General features: G+C 39.4%; 6 protein-coding genes and 1 non-coding gene across 13 annotated transcripts in view; 2 read left to right on the forward strand and 5 right to left on the reverse strand.

Moving 5' to 3' along the window:
* Window positions 1–353: 353 nt before the first annotated feature.
* Window positions 354–7,741, reverse strand: LOC128733837 (phosphatidylserine synthase). 2 transcript variants are annotated; one of them, XM_053827660.1, is made up of 7 exons: window positions 7,593–7,741; window positions 7,233–7,498; window positions 6,555–6,813; window positions 6,041–6,493; window positions 5,646–5,981; window positions 5,499–5,583; window positions 354–2,274 (listed from the first exon to the last, which is right to left on the reverse strand). In XM_053827660.1, the coding sequence occupies exons 2-7, from the start codon at window positions 7,424–7,426 to the stop codon at window positions 2,192–2,194; spliced, it is 1,410 nt and encodes a 469-aa protein (XP_053683635.1). In that variant the 5' UTR covers window positions 7,427–7,498; window positions 7,593–7,741; the 3' UTR covers window positions 354–2,191. The 2 variants fall into 2 exon arrangements, with proteins under 2 accessions (XP_053683635.1, XP_053683634.1); XM_053827659.1 differs by having other exon boundaries at window positions 7,589–7,741.
* Window positions 4,182–4,338, reverse strand: LOC128739032 (U11 spliceosomal RNA). Its single transcript, XR_008412170.1, has one exon. It is a non-coding gene; the product is annotated as a U11 spliceosomal RNA (small nuclear RNA).
* A 1,651-nt stretch (window positions 7,742–9,392) lies between the features above and the next one.
* Window positions 9,393–12,542, forward strand: LOC128733660 (endoplasmic reticulum-Golgi intermediate compartment protein 3). The gene is made up of 6 exons (XM_053827401.1): window positions 9,393–9,592; window positions 9,660–9,818; window positions 9,891–10,107; window positions 10,235–10,596; window positions 11,688–11,889; window positions 11,952–12,542. Exons 1-6 carry the CDS (start codon window positions 9,505–9,507, stop codon window positions 12,085–12,087), a joined length of 1,164 nt encoding a protein of 387 aa, XP_053683376.1. The 5' UTR covers window positions 9,393–9,504; the 3' UTR covers window positions 12,088–12,542.
* LOC128733663 (reactive oxygen species modulator 1) lies at window positions 10,627–11,154 on the reverse strand. Its single transcript, XM_053827403.1, has 2 exons — window positions 10,907–11,154; window positions 10,627–10,772 (listed from the first exon to the last, which is right to left on the reverse strand). Exons 1-2 carry the CDS (start codon window positions 11,041–11,043, stop codon window positions 10,664–10,666), a joined length of 246 nt encoding a protein of 81 aa, XP_053683378.1. The 5' UTR covers window positions 11,044–11,154; the 3' UTR covers window positions 10,627–10,663.
* LOC128733662 (transcription termination factor 3, mitochondrial) lies at window positions 12,017–13,365 on the reverse strand. Its single transcript, XM_053827402.1, has 2 exons — window positions 12,582–13,365; window positions 12,017–12,461 (listed from the first exon to the last, which is right to left on the reverse strand). The coding sequence occupies exons 1-2, from the start codon at window positions 13,342–13,344 to the stop codon at window positions 12,184–12,186; spliced, it is 1,041 nt and encodes a 346-aa protein (XP_053683377.1). The 5' UTR covers window positions 13,345–13,365; the 3' UTR covers window positions 12,017–12,183.
* A 180-nt stretch (window positions 13,366–13,545) lies between these two features.
* On the forward strand, window positions 13,546–15,469 carry LOC128737073 (U4/U6 small nuclear ribonucleoprotein Prp31). The gene is made up of 5 exons (XM_053831626.1): window positions 13,546–13,986; window positions 14,056–14,260; window positions 14,325–14,579; window positions 14,637–15,000; window positions 15,068–15,469. Exons 1-5 carry the CDS (start codon window positions 13,620–13,622, stop codon window positions 15,404–15,406), a joined length of 1,530 nt encoding a protein of 509 aa, XP_053687601.1. The 5' UTR covers window positions 13,546–13,619; the 3' UTR covers window positions 15,407–15,469.
* Window positions 15,470–23,444: 7,975 nt separating this feature from the next.
* The window catches only part of LOC128733944 (kinase D-interacting substrate of 220 kDa), a 56,341-nt gene continuing 53,672 nt past the window's right edge, over window positions 23,445–26,113 (reverse strand). For all 6 annotated transcript variants that reach the window (XM_053827845.1, XM_053827840.1, XM_053827841.1 and 3 more), the window contains 2 exons: window positions 25,108–26,068; window positions 23,445–24,253 (listed from right to left, as the gene is read on the reverse strand). In XM_053827845.1, the coding sequence (XP_053683820.1) occupies window positions 23,918–24,253; window positions 25,108–26,068 (1,297 nt within the window). In that variant the 3' untranslated portion in view covers window positions 23,445–23,917. The remainder of the gene's footprint in view (window positions 24,254–25,107; window positions 26,069–26,113) is intronic.

Here is a 26,113-nt window from a genome sequence, read left to right on the forward strand (position 1 = left end):
CGACGAGCGGAAATTAAACCATGAGACACAATATTCAGCAAAGGCATTTTTGGCATCGCAAATGACTGCAAAATTATAACCCGAAACTTTGTTTTACCGATGGGGAATTGTCATCAAACGTATGAGTAGATTAGTGTCGGTAAATAGATGAAACAATTGCAAAACAAAACCTTTCGATAAGACAGGGATAATTTTGCAGACTTACAGCAGCATCCATTGAACATTTGCTCACTACCTATTCACTAGAAAAATTCTATATATAAAACGTGCGAATGCAGATTGATCCGACTTACAGGAAAGAAAAAGCGATATTAATTCATTTGTTTATATTCAAATCGTAAAAATTACATCGTTTATTTCTTAATCCTTTTTAAATTATTTTTCTTTTATTCCAATCTTACTGACTAGAGACTTCCTTTGAAGCGAACTGTACCTGGTCCTAAAAGAACGATAGCGCTGTGTCTGTAATCCTATAATATCATGAGTGAATTTGTTGCACCGATATCAGTAACCGAACCTTTAAACTAAACCATCCAAATTACATTCAAAATTATTAACAGCAAGCGGCACTCGTTAATCAAGTCTAGGTCGTCTATCAGCACGGTTTTCAAATTTAAATTTTAGAAATTATTTTAATTGGCTCCGATAGAACTAACAACAGCATCCTAACTATACAGAACTAATCAAAACATGATAGATTAATCATTATTGTCTACACTAGGCAAACTACACAAGATGATATGTCACGAAGCGGACTATTCGAATGCGTGTTTTTCGAAACACGAAACCGTTTATCCCAAACCTTTTTTTTTTTTTTTGATATTTTGTTTCTCTGGTGATCGTTCTACGCATGCTTAAGTTTATAATCCATGAGCTAAACGTGAGTTTAGTGGTAGACTGACTGAATAATATTGTTGGATGATTGAATTATGCTTATTATTAGTTACGTAATTGTGAACTGAGTATTGGAATATTATAATTTAACATTAGTCGTATAGCTTTAAACTTTCATCAAAGGTGAAATTAAATAAAAGAGAAATCGGTAACTTATCACTAAATTTGTGATGAAAATAAAACTTTGAGCAAACATGCGTCGCCATTCACCCATGCATGCAGTTAACATCGTTATCATTCTATTTGCGACTAAAACGAATAGAAGAATATTTAACGATTGAAAGTTACTGCAGCAACTGGTAGCACGATTTACAGCGCAGATACTATTATTTGTACAATTGATCCAGGGAAGTGACTGGTATGGTAAACTAGCAATCGATGGTACCAAAAGGTACCATCATAAATCGCAAAGCGGTATGTCATTTAACAGGCTTGTCACCCTCTGTTTAGATCTAAGCATACAACTTCTTCGTCTTCGCGTGCGAATTTTATTATGTATTCAAACATTCATTAGTTTTTTTTAACATGTTCAAGATCTGTCTTTTCATGATAGAGGTGATTTTAGAATGTTCTTACAAATAAAAAAGACGCGAATAACACCCTTATTGTAATTTCAACGCGAGCTTTTTTTACACTAAGTAGAAGTCACAGACAAACAGACATAACTCCTTAAAGAGGACCCTACAGAAGATAACGTCACGCATATTTTGCGTGAACCCTAGCACCATTTATGATCGACATTTGCAAATATTACCTTGCAAACGGAAATATCCCTCGGACAAGCAGGCATTTTGGAAATAGTTTTTCCTTTGCGTCACTATAATAGCAAGTACGGAGATATTCCCACTAAAACCAAATTATTAGTAACTGTTACACCATGCGAAGCATGGAACACAGTGTGTTACGCCAGTTTGTCTGTAGTCTGATAGTAACTAACTGAAATTTTACGATGCTTTGCGTAAAACTGTGACATGCATTTTTTCCAATTCTAGAATAACTGAAATTTAGTTAAGATACCTATGTTGATTTTCTTTAGACTTCCGTAATATTAGTTTCCTTATAAAAATAAAAGTAGGCAAATCGACGAAGGAACATACTCCAGTATCGTTTTTCTATGCCTGCTAAGCATTGTCTAAATAGACCTGTAAGAAGCTGAACTCTAATCGAGTAAAATCAAAAATTGGGAAGTAGTCCATCCCTGACATTACTCGGGTCAACCTTCACAACCTATTGCCCTTATCTAAACTACTATTTCACAATTATGTTCTACCATCTGGTTTAGAAGCGGTAAAATAAACTAATCCTGTTTAATATTATTTTGGTGAGATCTAGCATTTTTGGTAGGAGTCGATTTAGGTGAACTTTTTGCTGATGGTTTTCCTAAAAGTAAACATTCAAAGAAATAAGAGAAAACAGTAACAGTACAGTTGGTAAAATAGGTTTTTTTAAACCACACAAAACAATTACATATAAGGACAATAACTTCCATTTGATGGTTAACAACGTAATTTACTAACACCAGAACGCTAATATTAATGTTAACAGTTAACTCCAGAGTCTGACGGGTGACATTTTGAACATTATCATCATAATATTATTGTTAAATGAGGGGTTCTGAAGTGTATATCATGTGGAAATTTTTGCAAATACATACAAATTGCTTTGTAATGACAAAACAAAAAAAAAGAACGTCGATTAGGTTCAACTTTGTTAGAAATTCCAAATCCTAAAGAACAAATTTTTGATCGACCGATTCGTGTTGTTGACACCATAACATCATCGTGTTGTAAACATTAATTTATGTGATTTTGTACTTAATGTTTTTTCGCAAGAGGGCAAAATTGCACCGCTAAAAATTGAATTATTTTTACAATGAGTTTTTGCGGTATGTATATTTGGTGTTAAGATAGACTAAATTACATTTTTTGGTTTTAGTCGCCGTTGAATTATTCTAACGGAGAGATAAACATTAGGTTAGATTGTTTCTTATTCGGTTGTATTTAAATAAGGGGCCATCCAGATACCACGTGGACAGAAAAATACCAATTTTCAACCCCCCCGTCCCCCTCCGTGGACAAGCGTGGACATTGGCTCAACCCCCACCCCCCTCCATTGTTTGTCCACGTGGACATTTTTTTTCTTATGTCAAATTTAACAAAACAGAAATGCATTGTGTTAATTTTTTTTCAACTTGATTTATGCAGTATTTATTGAAAAAGCTTACGTGAAAGGAAGCTCCAGTCTAAAAACCCCGACACAATGCTTACGGTTTTTCAGCCGTTGCGGAAATTTGAATTTTTTCATGGATTTTCCGTCAATTTTCCGCAGCGTATTAAAATCCGTATGCAATGTGTTAGAACCTTAATTCTAGTGATCTTGTCTACTGCAAATTATTATCGACTGCAAGAAAGTCCGTTTCAGCTTCTTTATCTTTGTATCTTTATCTTTGAGTATCTTTGTCTAACCAAAGCACCTCAGCTTGGCCGTCTACTTCAACACAACACAAGACCTTTCCGATGGAAATATGTTGCCCATGGATGCCCTTGCATTTGATTTTGAGCAAAATACAATCCACATTCGATGCAGCCGCGACCTAAATGATAAATAAGTCACGTGACTGGTGAATATTCGTGAATTCTTACGTTATCTTTATCATTTTCAAAAGGGTGCAAGGATTGTAAAACAATTATAATATCTTAATTACTGCATTACATCAAATGTCAGGCTCGGCAATCAACAGCTATGTGTACTATCGCAGGTTTAATCTTTTCAATAAGATTTATGCCAGATATGTGCCCTAGTAATGCTCGGGTTATGTGTTTAGCTCAACATATGCCTCAGATCGATCGAACTTTATTCGATCTCAAAAACAATCACTGATCAATGGTTAATGCTAATACATATGTAGAATCAATTCAACATTGCTGTTTCTAATTTCAATTTTTTGTAGGAAAAAAAACTTGTCCACGTGGACATTTTCCATACCCCCTCCCCCCCTTCCGTGGACATTTTCATACCCCCCACCCCTCTCTAAGCTGTCCACGTGGTATATGGATGGCCCCTAAGGACATTATTAACTGCATGAGAATTGAAGTTATCGAACAACAAATGCAAATGAGCATTGTCGTTCCTATTCCTGCTATTACCAAGTTTGCAAAAATTATGCAAATAATTGAATTTCTTTAAATCTTTAGTCAAAAATTTTGATCAATGGTTTAGTTAGTACCTAATCTAGTTACGCACGTGGACTTATAATGCCGTCAGGTAAAGCAATTCATTAAAGGAAGGAAAGCGTCGACGCATAGTTAACTAGCGGTCAACAGCTTTCCGGGTGAAAAAATTATGTGCTAGGTATGTCTTGATAACCATACCTCACCCAACCGAATCCTTTTTCAAGAAATACGGTCGAATGTGCCATATAAACGTAGAGCAAGCACCCTTTTGAAAATGATCTGAACGTTCACTAGCGCAGCAGGCTCTCTGTAAAAACATATTCTTCTAGCGATGCACACATAATCTGCTATTAATATCACAGTCGATAAAGAAGTTCACTGGCCGTGGTTGGATAGAGTAAACCTCGAGTCATGATGTGAATTGGACTTCCAATTCATTGCATGTTTTCATGGTGCCGTATCTCACCATATGGTATAAGTTACCTTTTTAAAGACGCGTTGAATGAATAATTTTTTTTATTAGATTACAAAACAGGTGATCAAATAAGTTGGTGAAAATAACGTGATCAAATAAATAAACATCCATTCATTTGTGCAGAATATGAATACATATGCCCTCTGTGCTCGTAGCCTAACAAAGAAAATAATTGAACTAACTATTGTTTCCAAAGAAAACTTTGTGCGTCTCGAATAGCGATAGATTTATCTGTAAGATATCTAAATAACAGCAATGCCCTTTTTAGTCGATAGTAACGGCATTAATATAATTCTTGTATTGATAGAAAGAGTTTTTATTTTGAAAAGTTTTTCTAACTCGAATTTCATTACAGAGGAGTATATAAAAATAAACTGCTGTCAAACATGAAGCGACATTGACAAGCTGGTTCTACGTTCTAGAACCTTACATACATAATCCTATGCTTATTTTTTCTGCACATAGAAAAAACTCCCAGCTTCATTCTGACCGCTGCAAATGGTACAACAAGCAGATAGTCACCTATTCACAAGCTAGACTATTTTAATTTTAATATCATAACTTGTGCTTTTCAAGTCGGGACATCGTAATTTACCATGTGCGTGTGCGACAAATACAGGATGCACGTAATACTCGGGTCCTGACACAGAGTGGAGTGTGGCGTGTTTGGTGAAAGAAAAAGGGAAATATACTAGTACACAGGAAACGATTGTAAACAGTGTCTTCCAAACCAACGTAAAATAGTCGGTAAACAAATACGAACATAAACAAACGACATAAACAGTAGCTTAAATGCTAAATGCTCACTTAAAAAGCATTAAAGCAAGTACTATCAATCAAAGAAATTGAAAACTGATAACAGTATCGTTCCGGCTAGCAACTGAGAGTATGTGCGGTAAAATAAGATTTCAAAAGCAGACTTAATCAGTAAATCATACGATTCAGTTATTGCATACCTTTCGAGTCGCCTGATGTGACTGCTGAATCTTTGAACTCGCCAGTGCGTTGCTTTATCGGTGAGGAGTTTTGAGATTCATCATCCTGGAATATACACGTAAACTCAATAGGGAATAACCGCGAAAAATACAGTTTTCGAAACTTACGCCAACGTATTTGTACCAGAGCATGCAGCCGTAAACGAATAGCACTGAGATGCCCGCTTGTATGAAGAGCCAAAACACAATATTCTTGACCTGAGTGCGTTCGAATAGCTCCGTGCCATTCTTTATGCATAAAATGGCTTCCGATACCAAAATGGCAATGTGGACCCAACATTGCGTTCCCAATCGCTTGCACCGGGGGTCAGTCACGTAAATGTAGTACTGGCGGACAGAAGGCGCTGTAAATAAACCGACAAATACTAACCGCCCGATAACGACCGGATGCGATGGAGGCATTTCAAAAATGTGTTTCAAGAAGAAGGTATTCAGTTCAGTCAGCTGAAAATATATTGAAATGATTAGTTCCTTTCTTTTTTCATTATTTTATTTCCACCCACCTGCCACAGTAGCACTAATTGACTGACGGCAAAAAAGCGCATATATGTGCACTTGGGATCAAGCCACCGCACAGGAGCCCAACTTTCCGGTGTAAACTGTAGCACAGCTCTCTTCAGTTTACCTTTTGTAGAAGAAATATCCCGTATGCTTGCCCATTTATACTCTCTCATTTCGAGTAGTTTGCAAATTTTCAGTCCACACCATATGCCTAGTCCGTTGCAGACAAGCACATCCAGAATAAGTGCATCCCACCAGCACTCGGCAAAGTTCGGAAGAAGATGAGCGAAAGTTATCTCGGTAATTTCCCACATTACAGAGATTGCCCATAAAATGCCCATGTGCCGAATGAGTACCGCCTTGAATGCCCAACCTAGAAAGTGGCCCCAAGCAAACACATCCAGATGGGACAAAACGCGTTCGAAGGAAACATCTGAACAGTTGGCGCCATACTCCTGAAATGGAAAAATTACATCAGATACTTTCTCTACGTTGTAGGCAAATTGTAAAAATTACTTTATCCATGTCTATATGAAAGGCACGAAGCGTGGGATCAAACCAGTACAATATACCCATAATAGACTTGTAATCTTGAAACATCAGAAACAGTAGAAATAATAGATACATCACTGATAAACCGAACAGCATACGCCAGACAACCGGATGAGGGCGCGTAAACGGTCCATTGGGAAAGGCTAGTACCGAGATAATTAGAAAGAAGAATATCACGGAAACCATTCCGGCCCAAATGTTCTTCTGCAGGTCCGTTTGATCACTAAAAAAAAGAACATTACATGTGTTATTTTATTTTCCTGAAATTTCCAGTGAAATGGGTGTTAATCAATCACAAGTCTTGTCTTACATTTAAGATTACATATCTATCAGAATAAAGATAGATGATTAAAGACCCTGATAAATCAAAGCTTATCATAGCATGGAATCTAGACGCTTTCAAGCGCGAAAGCATAAAAATGCAATTGAATGCGTACTACAATACCAATCAACTAACAAATGGATTCTACATGCTACACATCATACACACAGTCGCAAAACTTAATCGATTATCTAACACACTATTTTCACGTTCTAGCTTCTATGATTTAATCAATTGTGGTTAGGACATATTCCAGTACCCAGGCGACAAACTTATAATTCAATTAGTCGTACGATCGCAGCCGTAGACAGAATACTTACCGAATAAATGCAAAATACATCACAGCGAAAATTGATCCGGCTAGCAGGCTGATCGTGTGCGGCTTGTAGAAAAAGTCCAGCGATATATCGTCAACCGGTCGTTCGTTGATGTACCGGAACTCATTGTCGGACATCGTGTCCCGGCTGGTTTGGAAAGAATTTTCCGACAAGGGAGGAGACGTTCGTTTCTTCATTTTTCGATTCAGAACTACTTTGATATCGGGAAATCTTTAACTCCTAGTTGAAACGATGCCAGCTTTTGCCACCTATATTGGCCGATCCAATAAGTTAGATCCCCCTTTACCAGCTCAGAATTTTATTCCTTTCCAATTTTTTCTATGAAATGAATTTCTCACCTACGTTCTCATTCAGATTATCCACACACCCGGCACATGACCAGTTGTCAGAACACAATTTGACCACGTCAAAATATACCAGATATCAGACCATGGAGGTATATAACAACCAGCACTACAAACTCTTTCAATTTCAACCGCAGAGCACTACGAAAACCAATGTTTCCTTTCTAGCTTAGTTTCAAAACTGCAATTCACAATGTATTTAAGATGAATTAAATCAAATCAGCTAACATGTGTTGGTTACATCATCTACCTACAAACATAATTATTTAGCCGTCAACGCCGTCGGTAACAATCGATGACAGTCTCGTTTAGTTTGCTGATAAAGAAGCACTACAAAAGTTTCTGCACCAAAGCAAGAATCAACGCCAGGGATAGCAGATTTGCAGTTTTGTCTGCAAATTCCAGATTTTTGGAATCATTATGCAGATCATTATAAATAAAATTGCAAATCCGGAGTGATTCGCAATTGGGGCTCAACTGGCAAATTGTAAACAAATCGTTTTATCACACCATCAGCCTAAAAAAGACTGATAATATCCTTGGCAAGAATCCTCTCTTCTGTTTTAATCGTTAGAATTATTTGAAACAAGTGTTTAGTGATGGGCAATTGAAGTTTAGCCCCTTGCATTGTTATGAAGTGACAGGCTTATTTGCAAATCATTTTAAAAACAGGCGATAGTAAAGAGCGAAACTGTTTTCAAAACACAGGCGCATTTTAAACAGGCGAAACTAAATAAAAAAATCAAAACAAGGCGAAACAGGGCTGGGCGAATCTCATTGTAATTGCTTTGAGCCTCATTCCAAGGGGTTCAACTATAAAACTTAGATTTTGAGCTTGAATTAACAAATTTTATGCAGTATTGTTGTGAAATTATAAGATTGATTTATTCTACACCAATTTATGTCTTTAAACTTGATTTTTGTAACTTTTATTTAAATTAAGACTTGAAAATGTAATGACAAATTATCACAGTGATATTCCTCATTGTTTACACCTCGTAAGTTGCGCCCTTATCGCGAATCACTCCGGAAATATGTATTTGCAGTTTTTATGACTTTTATTGCTTTGGTGCAGTTTTTCGTTCACCGCTCTTTAAACATGCACAGACTTCCTGAAAAAGTGTAAAGATTTTCGCAGATTATTTTTAAACCAGACAATTCGAGTAGCCCGAAAACTGCTCGATTTTTCGGTTTTCGAGCAGTTGCAGAAATTTGTTTTAAAAAATATGGCATCTGATCAAAGCGAGTCCAATAGCGAATTCATAAATTAACCTGGGTTCGTGCTAACTCGAACCCGAAATTTACGAACGATACGGGCAGTTTGACAGATCGACCCATAAACCGTAATGCTAGACAGTTTTAACCTGCGCTTCAAACTGAATGCTGTCAGCACTGACGAACTGACATGACACTTTACATGCTTTTGGCAACTCTGCTCACGTCAAGTTGACATTTTCCCCTTTGTAAAACTGTCAAGCGTACGTTAGCAAAGTTGCCAAAAGCATTTAAATATTTTCCAAAAGTTGTGCCCACTTGCCGCCATTAAGCACGCGAAAAGGTGGATTGGGTTTGCACGATCAAGCAGCTAAAATCAAACAAATTTTCCACTCATCACCATCTTGGTGTTTTGTATTTGGTACTCAAAATTTTGACGTTTTCATGCCCCTGGTAAAAAATGCCGGTAATTCTAGACATTTGCAGCTCTCTAAATATGACACAACGGATTGTATTATTTTTTTCGAATGCGTGTGCATATGCTGGCGCCTAGCTAGGGTAATAACAGTGCGATAAAAGCGGCTGATTGTTATTACGTGTATCGATTCCTCCCAATTGTGGTGCTCTATTGCTCTATACACCGTGCATTCTAGCAATTCTAACATCATTTTGATTTACTGTTCTTTTGCTTTGTAATGCCATCTCTCGATTCGCTTCGCCGCTTTGATGCTTATCCGAAAATTGATAAAGAATTCAGTATTAGAACAATTGGTGGCGCTACATGTAAGTATCAGTAGGTACCTACTTGTTTCATTTTGAAATACAATATGCTTACGACCTTATTCGACAGTAACCATCGTCAGTGGTGTTATTATAATAATACTTATCTATTCCGAGCTCATGGCGTATTTGACGCCAATCATTACCGATGAGCTATTTGTGGACTCTACCAGAGGACAAAAATTAAAAATTAATCTTGATTTCAACATTCCCAGAATATCTTGTGATTGTAAGTATATCATAACGTTGCTATTATATAAAACAAGTTAAATATGTTACGCATGCTGTCTGTTTTTTTTAGATGTTTCGTTAGATGCTCAAGATGCTACAGGCGAGCAACATTTGCATATTGAGCATGATATTTACAAAAGAAGACTGGACCTCAATGGACAGCCAATTGAAAAACCAAAGAAAGAAGATATTTCTGCCCCTCCAAATAAAAGCAATGAATCAATAGTTTCAAGTACAACTGAAAAAGCCTGTGGCTCGTGTTATGGAGCCGAAACAAATACAACCAAGTAAGTATACACTGAGAAATGAATGGAACGCCTTTATTAGTTTTGCTGAGACGAAATGAAGGAAAACAATTGTTATCATTTAAAGGTGAGAAACGTATACTAACAAACAATAAATTCATTATTGCAGGTGTTGCAACACATGCCAAGACGTTATCGATGCCTATCGAAACAGGCAGTGGAACCCTACTTTGGAATCTTTCGAACAGTGTAAACATAAAGTGGCCGAGGAAAAACTAAGTTTAGAAGCGAAGGCCTTCGATGAAGGATGCCAAATATACGGATCCATGGAAGTGAACCGAGTGGGTGGAAGCTTTCATATAGCACCGGGAAAAAGTTTTTCCTTCAGTCACATCCACGTGCATGACGTCCAACCATTTGCTTCTAGTAGATTCAACACTTCTCATAGAATAAACACACTTTCGTTCGGAGAAGAGTTTGGATTTGGACAAACCAGTCCGCTTGATTCGACCGAGGAGATTGCTAATGAAGGTAAGTTGAAAAACTATAATTTTTCGATCAACCCTTTATTACATACATTTTGTGAACTGCCAGATTATTAACATCGAATTCCAGTACCAATTGCCATAAAAGTGCCAAATGTGCCTCCTCCTTGAATCATTACTTTTCCAACGTTGTTGATTAATTCGCGACCACGCAGACCGTATCTAAAACAAACAAAAAATTACTTGTATTACTTTTTGCGTTTACAAAATTAATTCACTTTGAATAGCTTTTTAGAGCTAGCCAACATATTTTATTTAAAACATGTACATAGCTATGTTTACAACGCAAATATTACCTTAATGCAGAGAATCCTCCAAATAATGCACCGCTAGCCATCCCCACACAGAATCCAATGGTGAAACCAGTTTTCATGCGATCGAAACACGATGGTTGCTGGTTTTGGCCGTAAACACTTCCGGGAACTGCGGGCATTTTTGTGAAACTTTCAGTATTCCGTAGGAAACAGAACAATATCGTTTGCAGTTCGTAATGCGCTTTCAAAACCGCGGCGTGCTGCCGATATCAAATTTTGTATCACGTAATATTAATTTATTATATGACATTTGCTTCAACTTGTCAATCTCTTAGCCGTCCAGCGGCTAATCCAACAGTTGTTCAAAGAGATGGTAGCAGTTTTTTTTTAACGGGACGGCCAATGTTAGAGTGGTTTCTTCAGTTGCTAGCTATCAATGAGAGAGAATATCTGGGTGCGGTAGGGAACTAAGGGAACTAATATCTGGATCACAAAAAACGCAAAAAACTAACGGTCTCTTGTGATGCACAAGGTGATGCACTTTCATGACTTTCATCATTTGGAATAATTCTGGCTTTAGTTTTCAAAAGGTCGCATAATGCATGTAAAAGGGTTGATTATGCGACCTTCTGAAAACTAAAGCCAGAATTAGGTATCGAATTTTCAAAATCAAAAATAACCATGCTTCACAGGGTTATTTTCGACCAGAGGGAAAATAACTAATTATCTGTAAAATTTTAAATAAAAAACGAACAAAATGAACACCCTTTCTATGTGAGAATTTTAAATCTTTGAATTAATGGTTTATTTTTTTACTACACAGGAGCAATGATGTTTCAGTACTACATAAAAATAGTCCCAACCGAATTTGTACCACTTAACGGACCAAAACTTCATACCAATCAGTTTTCTGTTACTAAACACCAGAAAAGTGTCTCAGTGGCAAGCGGTGAAACAGGAATGCCAGGTATTTTTGTCACTTATGAACTTTCTCCACTCATGGTAAGATTTACGGAGAAGCGAAGGTAAGTCAATTGCCGTGATGCGATTTGATTTTTACGTTACAAATTTTTTTTCTGTATTTTAGTTCTTTCAGTCATTTCGCAACGAACTTATGTGCGATTATAGGAGGAATATTCACGGTCGCAGGAATAATCGATTCTTTATTGTTTACCTCGATCCATGCATTGAAACGAAAAATTGAACTCGGCAAACTTAGTTAATGTACAAAAAAGCAATCAAGGCACTGTTTGTTTTAAATTTGATCTGATCAACCTTCGTCTTCAATATATTTTTATTTCTTTATGTGATATTTAACATCATAGTGTCTTCAAGTAGTTGTTATAACTTAACATATCCGATTTAGCAACATGAATGACAAAGTCTTGATCGTTACCTTCAACCAGCGTTTTAGGCGAGATATAAAGTTCCTTCCGCGGGTTGTACTGAGCTTTCCCCAAAAACTGTAAAAAGCCATGACGCTGTTTTATCCGGTATTCACGAGCCAGCAGAATCTCAGGTGTTCTAAGTATTTCAGCGTTTGTAAGTTGCATTTTACGATTAATGTATTCAAATCGATGCATAAGATTATCTTCATCTATAAAAAAATAACAGTAATAATGTAAATTACAATTGTCAAATTAAGTAGCTACAAGCAATAATTTAAGTTTCGAAACGGAATTTCATTGCTATTCTGTCTTAATAAATCAAGACTTACTTATCATCCAAAGTTTAGGTTTACTTAGCAGCAGTTGCTTAATTTGCTCTTTTTCGAAGCCCATTTCTTCTTTGATTGCAAACGTATTTTTTCTAATGTGTTCCAAATTGTACGTGATCAGCCTGGGTTGTTTCGTCGTTAATAAACGCACATCATTGCCACCAAGTTCGAAGGTTTTTTGAAAGAAACCTAGTCGCTTATCTATTCTTTTAGTGCTGATCATTAGCCAGAACGGGTTTTTGCTAACAATTCTAGTGATTTGCTCCGGCATAAATTGCTTGGACTGCAAGTAGTTGATGCGAACTTCCATGTTGCCAATTTCTTCTTTAAATATCAACGGATTCTTCGTTATGAATTCTCCTAGGCCTTCCGCAGCAACACCAACATCGGTGAGAAATCTGAGATGTTGTTTCATATTTCGTTCGAAGTCGAGTTTTAGGATAAATTGCGGTATTCCTTTGCGTTTTTCCAGCTTATGGAGGTCGACACCTAGTCGAACCAGTTGCTGTAGTGGCTCAGATTTATTTACATAGGCAGCAAAGTTGAATGTTGGCCGAATGTTTGGATATATTTCTACAGTGGGAACATTTTCCGAGACAGGCTCCAATGGTGACCGGTGAATATCAGCATCAGCATTTTCAATACCATGCTTTAAACTGAGACCACTAAACTTGGATTGAATATCTGTTACTGCTTCTGACGCAAAACGTTGGTTAGATAGTTGGTTGATTTTTCTGATCAAAACACGGGAGAAAAAATACATATTAAACTACTTAAAATTAATTTAGTCTAATCCTGATAAGAGAAAACAACGCAAATGTGTAAAAAAACAAACGAGAAAGTAAACAGCGTAAACATAACGTGTTTGTAATGCCGGCTCACATCTTTCGATGGTACGACTCTTATACTTTGACATTTTCTTTTAAGCTTATTCTTTACAATTTTATTCGTCGCATTCAAAACGTTTGTGCAGCAGTTTTCCAAAGAACATAAAGTATTTTATTCAATTTAAAGAGTGAGCCATAAATCTCTACCGATATGTCTCTAGCCGATGAACTATTAGCTGATCTGGAAGATGATAACGATGATTCCGAAGAACTGGCTGATATTAAGCAGGAATCGCAGGAAGGAGAGGGCGATCAACCGCTCTCCGGTGGTGAGGAGGATGCCATCATTATGGACGTTAAAGATGAACCGATGGAGGTCGATGTGAAGGTAGCGTCCATTCGGGAAATATGTAAACTTCGAGACTCCGACCGGCTGTCGAAGGTTTTGTCACAAATAGCTATGTTTGCTAAAAACCCTCGCAAGACATCCGAGATGATAGGAAACGTCGAGTCCGATCCGGAGTATCAGCTGATCGTCGAAGCCAACAACATTGCTGTGGAAGTCGATAGTGAGATCTGTAAGTTTTGCTTGGATAATTTCGAAGTAACTGTCGACGATCGACTTATTGATTATTCCAATATTTTAGCCATCATACACAAGTTTGTGAAAGATAAGTATCAAAAGCGATTTCCTGAATTAGATTCTTTGATTATGGTGGAGATGGATTACATTCGAAGCGTTCGGGAATTGGGAAATGATCTGGACCAAGCAAAGAACAACGAGCGACTTCAAGAAATTTTAACACAGGCTACTATAATGATAGTATCGGTTACAGCTTCTACTACTCAAGGGTACAGTTGAATCCTACAATAAGCTTTTATTCATCATTTTTCATAGTTATATTAATATTTTTAGCACCCGCCTGGATTCCCATGAGTTGCGGCAGATTTATGAGGCTTGCGATATGGCAGTGGAATTAAGCAACTTCAAAAATCAAATTTTTGACTATGTCGAAAGTAGAATGACTTTCATCGCTCCTAATTTATCGATAATCGTAGGCGCATCAACAGCCGCGAAGCTAGTTGGATTGGCTGGTGGTTTGACTAAACTTTCAAAGATGCCAGCATGCAACGTGCTAGTTTTAGGAGCACAGAAAAAGACATTATCTGGGTAATTAATCCTATAATTTAAATAGTTTACCGTACTTCATTTAATTTTTTCTAACAGATTTTCTAAAGTTGCCATGCTCCCGCACACCGGCTATGTGTACTATTCGGATATTGTGCAAGACACTCCACCGGATTTACGTAGGAAAGCTGCACGCTTAGTGGCCTGTAAAAGTACGTTAGCGGCGCGGGTTGATGCTAGCCATGCAAGCCACAACGGTGCAGTTGGTCAGCGGTTTCGCGAAGACATCGAGAAAAAACTGGATAAACTGCAGGAACCTCCACCGGTGAAATTTATCAAGCCACTCCCGAAACCGATTGAAGGTGGCAAAAAGAAACGCGGAGGTAAACGGGTGCGAAAAATGAAGGAACGCTATGCGATTACCGAGTTCCGCAAGCAAGCCAATCGTATGAACTTTGGAGATGTAAGAATGCATTCGAATTTTGTATTTTTGATGAGTCCGATATATGAACTATTTTTTTTAATTGTAGATCGATGAGGATGCATATCAGGATGATCTGGGATACACTCGTGGTACGATTGGTAAAACAGGCACCGGACGCATTCGATTGCCACAGATAGACGAAAAGACCAAAGTTCGCATCAGTAAAACTCTGCAAAAGAACCTCCAGAAGCAGCAGCAGGTGTGGGGTGGCAGCACTACCGTCAAGAAGCAAATATCCGGAACTGCGTCCAGTGTTGCATTCACTCCACTGCAAGGTTTGGAGATTGTCAATCCTCAGGCCGCCGAGAAACCGGTAAGCGAGAGTTCTGCAAAATATTTTTCAAACACTTCCGGTTTTCTATCGGTTGGTAAGAAAACAACGTGAAACGGCTTTCGGAATGTTAGAATAGGTGTACCGAAAGTAAGCATGTTTTTTTTAATCGAATAAAGCGGTTTATCTAGTTGAATATAAAAATGGTTGGGTTTGTTTGAAATTTGACACCCTTTTTAAAAACTAGAAGGTGGATGGATATCGTTGTCGTAATTGTCAACGTTTTGGAATCTTGCAAACACACACAAACACGAACAAAATATTGGGCTGTTGGATTATTGCACACTTGAATCCGTTTCGCTAATGCTGAATTGTCGCTTAACTGTAACAACAAAAGAAGTGCTATTAAATTTATATGCTCAACTTCAGAAAAAGTGTTAAGTTTATAACACGCAAGAGTTCCTTAGTTCGCACAGACTACAGAAAGGATACTGTTTCAAATATATGAAGGTGAAGTAAAGTATACACAAATTTATTCGAGTTAAATTTTTTTCGGAAAATTATCAGTTACTATCAGGAAAATTATTCTATATTTCTTAATACCACTGGAGAGAGGTCAATAGATTATAGAAATGAGAGAGGTCCACAAGGGGGGTGGATTGGTTTTTCGATCAAAGGAAGAGACGTTATTTTTGAAGACATAAGTGAAATCGTACCTTCGAAAAACCAACAAGAGGCCTTCATCAATATTTTATACCGATATATCTGAATTGCTTTCTACGTTCTTACCGGTCAACTTTCGGTTTAGATTCTCGTTCAAAACTTCCATGAACGTTGGTGCCAGAGTAGAATCTCTTTCAAACATAGTTACGCGCTTGTCGCATTTCCTCATGCTGCCGGTGGGCTTCAGTATCGACGTAGTCTGCTTCGGTGAGGGAACAGGTGAACTTCGTACTGAAACTGAGAGAAGAAATCTGTAGAAATGCGTGTCATAGAACGTTTAGTAAGAAACGTCAATAGTATACCGTATTCTCCCCCACAAAGTGCATCTTTCCAAAGAGAGAGACTCAAGTAAAGTGCTAAAAACAGATTATCGGCACTGGTAAATTGCAGATTTGGCTGCGATCTAATCCCAACGGCCATAAATTCCGATTAGACGCTAACAGTTAATAAAGCGTTGATACCCCAGTTCACAAGCTGATTATGGTTTTCAGAGATTTTAGATTTTATTTTTCGGCAACTCTGTCATACAGGAAAACAAGTTAGTTGTCCTGTAGTTTGCACATAATACGCTTTGATTTAAAAAAAATATATGAGCCAACAAACAGATGTGTACTGTATTTACAGGCGATTGTTACATAACAGTAGCCTCGACAGCAAAAGGACGCCATCTCCGCTGAAATTTGAAAGACGGCTGTATTGTGAATTCAGCAGGTTATACTAAAGGTATGGACTGAGGAGGATCTATCTAAGAACTGGTTGGGAGGTTTCATATGCCCTATTTACAAAAAGAGCTTTTTTTTTTTCTTTCTCTTTATTATCGAGATTTTCAGCCGTGGGCTGGTTCATCTCGTACAAAAAGAGCTATCGACTCAAATCTGAACCGAAAAAAACGATTGGCTCGACGGCGAATGCGACCAATTAGTGCAGGAGAAGAATGCTGCAACACCGTACGAGGGCGAATTTGGATTGGAGCGATATAAACAAGCACGGAACAGGCAAAACTCGGCCTTTCGGAGGAAAAATCGCCAACACGAAAAACGAGATCGCGAGGTGATGGAAGAACTGTACCGTGCTAACGATAAACGGAAGTTCTACGAGAAGTTAAACCGTTCGCGCAAAGGCAATGTGCCGCAGGCCGATATGTGTCGGAACTCAGACGGTAATCTTCTCATGAACGAACGTGAGGTGATCGAGAGGTGGAAGCAGTATTATGACGAGCACTTTAACAGCAATGTAGCTGAACATGAAGGTGACGATAATAGATCTTTCAGCACGTGCAGAAGACGACAGGATACCAGCCCCCGACCTTCAGGAGGTAGCAGAAGAGATCGGTCGGCTGAGGAACAATAAAGCGGCTGGGGCTGTTCAGCTACCCGGCGAGCTGCCGAAATACGGAGGTGACGCACTGGCTAGAGCGCCGCACTGGGTCATTGTCAAGATTTGGGAGGATGAGCTACTACCGGAGGAGTGGACGGAAGGCATCGTGTGTCCGATCTACAAAAAGGGCGACAAGTTGGATTGTTGTAATTACCGCGCAATCACACCGTTGAACGCCGCCTACAAGGTACTCTCCCAACTTTTATGTTGTCGACTATCACCATTTGCAAAGGAGTTCGTGGGGAAATATCAAGCGGGATTCATGGGTGCCCGTGCCACCACGGATCAGATTTTCGCGCTTCGGCAAGTGATGCAGAAATGTCGCGAATACAACGTGCCCACGCATCATTTATTTATCGACTTCAAATCGGCGTATGTCACGATCGATCGAGATCAGCTATGGCAGATTATGCACTACTACGGATTTCCGCATAAACTAACGCGATTGGTTAAGGCGACGTTGGATCGAGTAATGTGTGTTGTTCGAGTATCAGGGGCAGTCTCGAGTCCCTTTGAATCTCGAAGAGGGTTACGGCAAGGTGATGGGCTTTCATGTTTGCTGTTCAACATCGCTTTGGAGGGTGTGATAAGAAGAGCGGGGATAGACACGAGTGGCACGATATTCATGAAGGGACGGACTTCTTGGCTTCGCTGACGACGTTGACATTATTAGACGTACCTTTGAGAGGATGGCGGAAACGTACATCGGACTGAAAGCTGAAGCCAAACGGATTGCATTTGTCATTAATGTATCGAAAACAAAATACATGAAAGGAAGAGGTTCTAGAGAAGTGAATGCTAACCTCCCTCTCCGGATTCATTTAGACGGAGATAAAATCGAGGTGGTAGAAAAGTTCGTTTATCTGGGCTCACTGGTTACCGCAGACAACGACACCAACAGAAAAATACTAAGACGCATTATGGCACAAAATCGTACCTACGTGCCATCTTGGACTCCGTTGGACGCTGCGATCGAACAAAATTCGTCACCGCGTAAAGTTAACAAGACGCTGATTAGACCGGCAGTCCTTTACGACCATGAGGCATGGACTATGCTCGTGGAGGACCAACGCGCCCTTAGTGTTTTCGAACGGAAGGTATTGCGCACCATTTACGGCGGAGTGCAGATGGAAGATGGAACGTGGAGGAGGCGAACGAACCATGAATTGCATCACCTGCTTAGGGAACCACCCATCGCTCACACCGCAAAAATCGGTCGCCTGCGATGGGCTGGGCACGTCGTGAGGATGTCGGACGACAGCCCGGTTAAAAAAGTTCTCAATAAAGATCCGACTGGAACGAGACAGCGGGGCGCGCAGCGAGCAAGATGGATCGATTAAGTGGAAGCGACCTGCGGACCCTACGCAGACTACGTGGCTGGCGAATTGCGGCCATGGACCGAGTGGAATGAAGACTAAGACGTTTGTCTATAGACTTTAAGGCGGCGTACGATTCAGTTAAACGAAATGAGCTGTGGTAGACACGGCTGTCCTGCACACAGCGCACCTATTTTGATTTTTCGGCTGTAACACCTCACCCAAACAAAATTCGAAAATGTTATGTATGGGGCATTTATAGAGTCGATTATTATTCATAAGATTGCTGGACTAAGTATTGCTCTATCTTAAGTATTTACGGCGCACTCTCAGTTCACACTGAGCGGTCCACCCAGATCGCTCTCTGCGCACCACCCAATATGAAGTGAGAGTGCGCCATAAATACTTAAGATAGAGCAATACTTAGTTTAGCAACCTTATAGATAATAATCGACTCTATAAATGCACCATACATAACATTTTCGAATTTTGTTTGGCTGAGGTGCTACAGCTAAAAAAGCAAAATTGGTGCACTGAGTGCAGGACAGCCCTGGTGGTAGATTATTGGATTATTGCATTGAAAGGTGCTATACGAAGAGCAGACGTGCGGAGAGGCGGTACCATCCTGACGATCTCTCATATGCTCCTAGGGATCGTGATCGCAACGGACGCAACAGAAGTTAACTAGAGCGTGCCGACTCCCGATCACAAAGAAATCCGGCGAGAAATCAGTCAGCTAAAGAATAAGAGCCGCTGGAAAGGGCCGACTCCCGGCAGAACTCTGCAAAGATGGTCAAGAACCGCTAGTAATAACACTTCACTGGATAATTTCAAGCATTTAGGAGGAGGAGAAACTACTATCAGAGATTTTGTTACGTCGTTTATCCCTAATAGCAAAAGAATTCGCCGGACAATAGTAGATTGTCTGATAGTATTCTTTTATCTGTCACTCCATGGACATAACTACTGAGTTGCTGACGGTGTATGTGTTTTTCAGTTTACTACCCTTCAAAGCAATTCATTCATGAATTGCAGTGCTGAATGGTTGCTCGACTAGCCTGTCAGTCAATTTTGAACTCTTGAGTTTAGTTTTTTAAACTGCCTGGTTTTTAAAATCAACCAAAACCTGATTGAAGGAAATTAATTAAAGCTTCGGAGCAATGTTTACGTTTATTGCAATTTCGTTTGTCGTTGTCGGCAGTTCAAAATGATTGAATGATTCACATTTGATTTCATTCACTATTATCGAGAATGAATGAACGTAGAAAACAGCACGAACATAAACACAAGTGATTCGCTTGAATCGTTGTTTTTAGGTTGGAAAGGCTGAGTTGATTTCATCTGTATGAGCAGTATGTTGAGAATGAGCAGTGCATATAGTGCATCAATTCTGGCATATTCCAAAAATTGAATGATATTTGTAAGCACTGCCCCTGCTACTATGGATCAACTTTTTACTCCGACAAATTCTCCAGAAATGTCGCGAGTACATCGTGCCCACGCATCATATATTTTCGTAGATTTCTAGGCAGCTTACGATTCAGTTGAGCGCGAACAGCTATGGCAGATAATGCACGGGAACGGTTTTCCGGGCAAACTAATGCGACTGGTCAAAGCTATTCTGGAGCGAGTGTTGTGCAACGTGCGTGTTTCGGGGGCACTCTAGAGTTCTTTCGATTCGCACAGAGGGTTGCGACAAGGGGGTGGACTGTCCTATATGTTACTCAACGTCGCTATTGAAGGTGTCATCCGGCGAGCGGGTATCGAAAAGTAAGGAACGATCTTCAGCAAGAGTAGGTAACTCCAAGCCTTTGCAGACGACCTCGACTTCATTACTAGAGACCTTGGGACGGGGGAGGTAATCTAAGCCAGACTAAAAACGGCGGCTAGGCGGATTGGGTTATAAATCAATGGGTCGAAAACCAAATATATGGTAAGAAGAGGCTCCAGAGAAAATTACGTTTGCCTCCCATGGACAGTGATTATTGACGCTGATGAACTGGAAGTGGTTGATGAGTTCGTATATGCGGGATCTCTGGTCGCCGCCGACAATAATACACATAAGGAAATTCCCTCCGCAAGACTCCGTTTCGCTCAAGAAGCGTTCGCCGTCAAACAAAGCTAACGATGCACAAAACGCTAATCACCTAGTAGTCTTGGCGAAAGCTGTAGCGGAATATTGTTGGCGGAGTACAAACGGATAGCGGAGAGTTGCGTAGGCGTATGAATTACGAGTTGCAGGCACTAATTGAAGAGATACCTATTGTACACCTGGTGAAAGTTGGAAGACTATGGTGGGCCAGCCGCGTCGCATGGATTCCGGACGGCTGTGCAGTGAAATCCGTTCTCTTCAAGAACCCCACCGGCACCAGGAAAGGAGGGGCCTAACGTGCTTGAAGGCTCGGCCAGGTTAAAGCTGACTTGCGTGTGTTGAGACGCTCAACGAATTGGTGCCGAGTAGCCCAGGACCGAGTACACTGGAGAGGAATTCTTGATATGGCAAGAGCCACCCCGGCTCTCTGCTGGTAGAAATACAAATAAATTAGTCTGGTTCAGCGTCTTGTGCCGGTGAACCATTGCAACGGCTGGTTCTGGCAGGGGAGTGAGACGTTCATCGGAGTAGTACTGAGAATGAGAAAAAACATAAGCTCGATGAAATTCTCGAGTCATCAATAGATATAGTCATTAGAATAACTTTATTATAGCGAGACGTCCGTCGAAGTACGGTTAATTAGGAAGAATAAAAAAAAATAATGAAACGAGACGTTGATCTTCATTGAAGCATTTTGCAAGTCATTAACTGCTCTTCACAAAGCCTTGCAGCCATGCATGCGTCCATACGATTTGTCATCGTACTTAGAAGCAGTGTTGTTGAGCATTCGAAAACTGGCTAGAAGCGGCGAAATAACTTGACATTCGAACCTAGAAGAGGTAGAAGAATAGGATGTCACTGAAATAAAGTTTTCGTCATCAGATTCAACAAATTCTGGAGTGGGTTCGTGATCAGTTGGAGTTCGAGTTTGAGAAATCTGAAACCTTACCATATCTAATGGAAGAATATCAGTGCGTGTTAAAAATTAAAAGTACAGCCTAATTAACGCTTGTGCAATGACGTCAGCTTTATGCGGCGGGTGTTACTTGATCAAAATGTCTTGCGGAGTGGATTTCAAGCTTTTGAGTTCCATTACTCGTGGTGTTGTCGAATGTGATTAGACTAGACATTCAAAATACAAGGGTCCACCAATCGCTTCATGTTCATCTGAAAAGACTCAAGAGTCCCCCTGAAACGCGCACGTAGCATATCACACGTAGAGCAGGTTTGTTCAGCCGTATAAGTTTACCCGGAAATCCGTGTATTACCTACCATAGCTGTTCCAGTAAGACTGTATCGTTGGTTCCTTACCAGAATTCGGTCGGGATTCTGTCATTCCTGGCGGTTTTATTAGTTTTCAGTTGTCCATTTTCTCGTCGGATCTCCACGAGATCGGGAGTCGGCACGGTGCTATCGATGGCGGGCGTTCCCAGGTTAACTTTCGTTCTCTCTTCTTTTATTATATACCAATTCCAGATTTCGGTGTTCTAGTTCTGCACAATTCCAGTCTTAAATCTGGCGATTTTCTGACGTCTTGCTGAATGTTATCAAATCAACAGAAGAAGTAGCAGCATAGTAGGCAGTGCCTACTAGGCTCAAAAAATTACTACAGAACTGTTAAAAAGCCGCTTTTCCATGAAAGAAACTTCAGCACTGAATACGTATATATGGGATACGCGACATTACACGATTAGTACTACAGATACGTTATGAGGAGCTCATATAAAGGGATCAACATTATCAAAAAATGATTTCAGAAAATGAAATACTACATGACCAGAAGAATCTGTAGGGATACTGCACACGACGATATTTTCTAAACTGAACTTCTAAAGCGGAGTGCGTCAGGATGATGAACAAATATAATCTTATAGGTAGTGTGACTTGCATTGCTTGTGAATTTCAAAGCGGCGTACAATACAATCAAGCGAACTCAGCTGTAACCGATGAGACTTAGATGTTTTTGCAACGCAACTGATAGACAATGGATGGATTCAAATCAAACGTCACAATAGCTGGTGAACGAACGAAACGCAACGCAATAATAGTAGTGGATCAGGACTCGAAACCTATTGTTCACTTGTTTGAAGGTACGATATCTACACCCTCATTTTGTATTCCGACTATCGTTAATTTTGACTGAATTGGAACGAGTTGTTTTGTCAATTCGATTTTGTTGGCGAAATAGAGATAACGATCTACTTTCATTCGACAAACCGATCCGTCGAAAGACAGATTGAACTGATCGATTTAAATGGTTTAATAAAGTTGAAACCCCTTAAACGTCGATTCATTGTGCATGCTTATATAGGTTACCAATTTTAACGTGCACAACTGATGATGGCTTTTACGATCTATTTATTCGAAACAATACAATATACCTGATCCCATTTATAAGAAATCAGCAAATGAAACATTATGAACTTACCTGTGGTGCTTCCATTAGTTCTGCCCTCGTGTTAGAATTTCTTGTTTTGCTTGCAAAATCGATGCTGTTAGTTTCCCTATTAGTAAGCAGTCTACAAAACAACTTCACAACACATGTTTGTAAGTCCTGTGCAGAAAATAAATCACAGTTAACTCGATTAAGTCATTCCGTTCGGCAGAAAATAAGTGATCAAATAAAACACAACATGCTGTCGTTTTCAGGTTGTATCGTATTTATGTATAATTCTGTTTGATTAGATGTACACCACGTTATCACTCTATGCGTTTGGTTTAGAATTGAAATAGATAAATTCTTCGTTCTTTACTAATACGTAATGGCATCTGACTGGAGGAATGGTTACTTAGCACTTTAGTTGGGTTATAATAAAAACGAAATACTCGAATAATTCTGCCTTGCGCTTATTATTTATAATGCTACGGTACGATCAGGAGATTTATTGTACACTTGGGTTCTGTTGTCTACTAAGTACGAATTGATAAGAATATCTTATGCGTACGAATTGGGACGACATCGCGTGTCATCAATATCATCTATACGGAAGATATAGAACTACAAGAAAATATTTCAACTACTTAACACATCGTTCAACAAATATACTGAATTTTTCTAGCGCGGCAATCATAGTTTAAAATGAATACAGTCGTACAGAAGAAAAATAAACAATAAGTCTATAGTTTGGTATCATCAACGTTTGAGGCATAGTGTGGCATAATTACGACACTGGTAAGAGAATCGTCGTGCAAGCTATGAGATCTCAGGTGAGAACGATGCTGAAATGTTTCGTCGCCGCTAGTAGTAGATGCGTGATCAAGTAGATTGGGGTTAGTGAAATTATAGCTAAGCCTCGGCGGTGAACCAATTTCCGAACTCTCTCGGATTGGCGCTAGATATTGGGAAAACATCTCACCACTAGGACTCGGCCGCTCGCTACCCACGACATCCTCGAATGCGTCCTCGTTGAGGGTTTGCAGTGCCCCGCAGATCATCTGCTCCTCTAGTGTCACCTGGAAAATAAATCCGAGACGGTTCCGTCAGTTACTTGCTTGCTGTACTTTGCGTACCGACGACCATAGAAACACCAAGAGAGTTTTTGACAAAATTGTGGACTAGGACAAAAGAGACAGTGTAAAAAGAAAATATAACAACAGGAACTTGTAAACTGATGATGGTAAAGGGTTATTTAGTTACAAATATGCTTATTTAATAGCTAGACTTGATAGGACAGAATATTGTTATGAAACATTCTATTTTTCAATCTAATTAGACTGTCGAGAAGAGATAACATCTAAAAGAAAAAAAAAAGAAAAACAATGTGTAACTGATAAGGGAGTTCACGAAACTGCAAGATAGAACTTTCGTTGCGACATTTTTTTGTTGAGGATTAGCACACGTGCGATGCCTAAAACTATTTGTCATTATTCAAGTAGGTGTAGAGATTTATACACATATAAGGAAGCTAAACTAAAATATTTTTCGCCGAAGAATTTGTTTGAACTGTTTTGGGAAATCACCGAGAACCGTTTATCTGTCCGATGTTTCTCACTACGCTAAAGGAAACAAAAAAGATCATGCAAAGTTATTTAAAAAATGTGATCCAATCGTTTATATCGTTTTGCCAGTAAAAACAATAACACTGATACTGTAGTGTGCATCCCAAATAAACGATTCTCTCAAGTTTTAAATTCCAACGAAACACATCCATTGAGGGAACACTTTCGGTACCTGTAGATACTCATAATCGTGAACTTTGGAGGGCTGCACATCCAAAGGTGAGTAATTGGTTAGCATCATATACTCACGGAATTAGTCGAGTTTATGTAAGGTAACATAAGTTGTGCACAAAAATATCAAAACGTACCTGTTTTTCCATAACATTGTGAGATTTCTGTCTGATTGGTTGAAAGACCGTTTGAGATGCCGACGGTTGGGTAGGAGTCGATATGCCGTCAGTGATTTCCGCACTGTCACCGATTCCGTTGGCGAAAGTGGTCGTTTTTACTGCTTTCACTTTTGTTGCACTGTTCTCTCTTAGCGAGGTAATCAGCATTTTGAAGATCTCCCAGTGACCAAAGCTCAAATTAAGTACGGATTTAAGTTCGTCTAAACTACATAATGATAGTACACGTCCAGAAACTGCATTATCGTGCAATATGGGAGCCATTTTCTCCAAAGCAGGCTTAAGTTCGTTAACCTTACCGATGAGATCAATCAAATCCTCTACGGTTAGTTTGGCAAGCTGAATGTTAGTAATATCGAACTCGATGGGTGGCGATCCAGGTACGTTAAGAGATTTTGCAGTATTTTTAGAGCTTGCGGATTGCGTCAGTGCACTAGTGGAATGATTATCGTTTACCTGGTCGATTAGTATACTAGTGGAATTGGGTTTCTTAAGATTACCACTTTCCGGAGGCTGCAGAAGGCTAGCTAGGTTGTGATTATAATAATTCATCATGGCCATAGCTGGCGGTGTATTGTAGAACCCTGCCCAATTTGGAAGACTATTCGGGTGCTGTGCTGCGGGATGCATGATATTCTGATGCATATGTCGGACAGAACCATACCCATGGTGCGGTTTCATAGGTGTGCTTGAGCTTTTAACCGGAATAATGATGCCTTCATCTTCCAGTGCTTGCTGGTCTTCTTTCAGTACTTTCCTAAGATATGGATCAAGGTTAATGGTGAAAGGCAAGAATATACGCAGATCTGAGACCAGTAAATCAGATTTATGAAGCTGTAGGAAGGCATCCAGCTTACGTTCGTCTCGGTCCAGGTCAAGTAAATTGGCAGCTTCTCGAAGACATGAAATTTTCGGGCGCACTCTGTATAAGTAAAAGTTTTGTTAGAAATGTTCATCTTACTAACTG

The sequence above is a fragment of the Sabethes cyaneus genome, chromosome 2 (assembly GCF_943734655.1).
Source record: "Sabethes cyaneus chromosome 2, idSabCyanKW18_F2, whole genome shotgun sequence".
Classification (NCBI taxonomy): Eukaryota; Metazoa; Arthropoda; class Insecta; order Diptera; family Culicidae; genus Sabethes; species Sabethes cyaneus.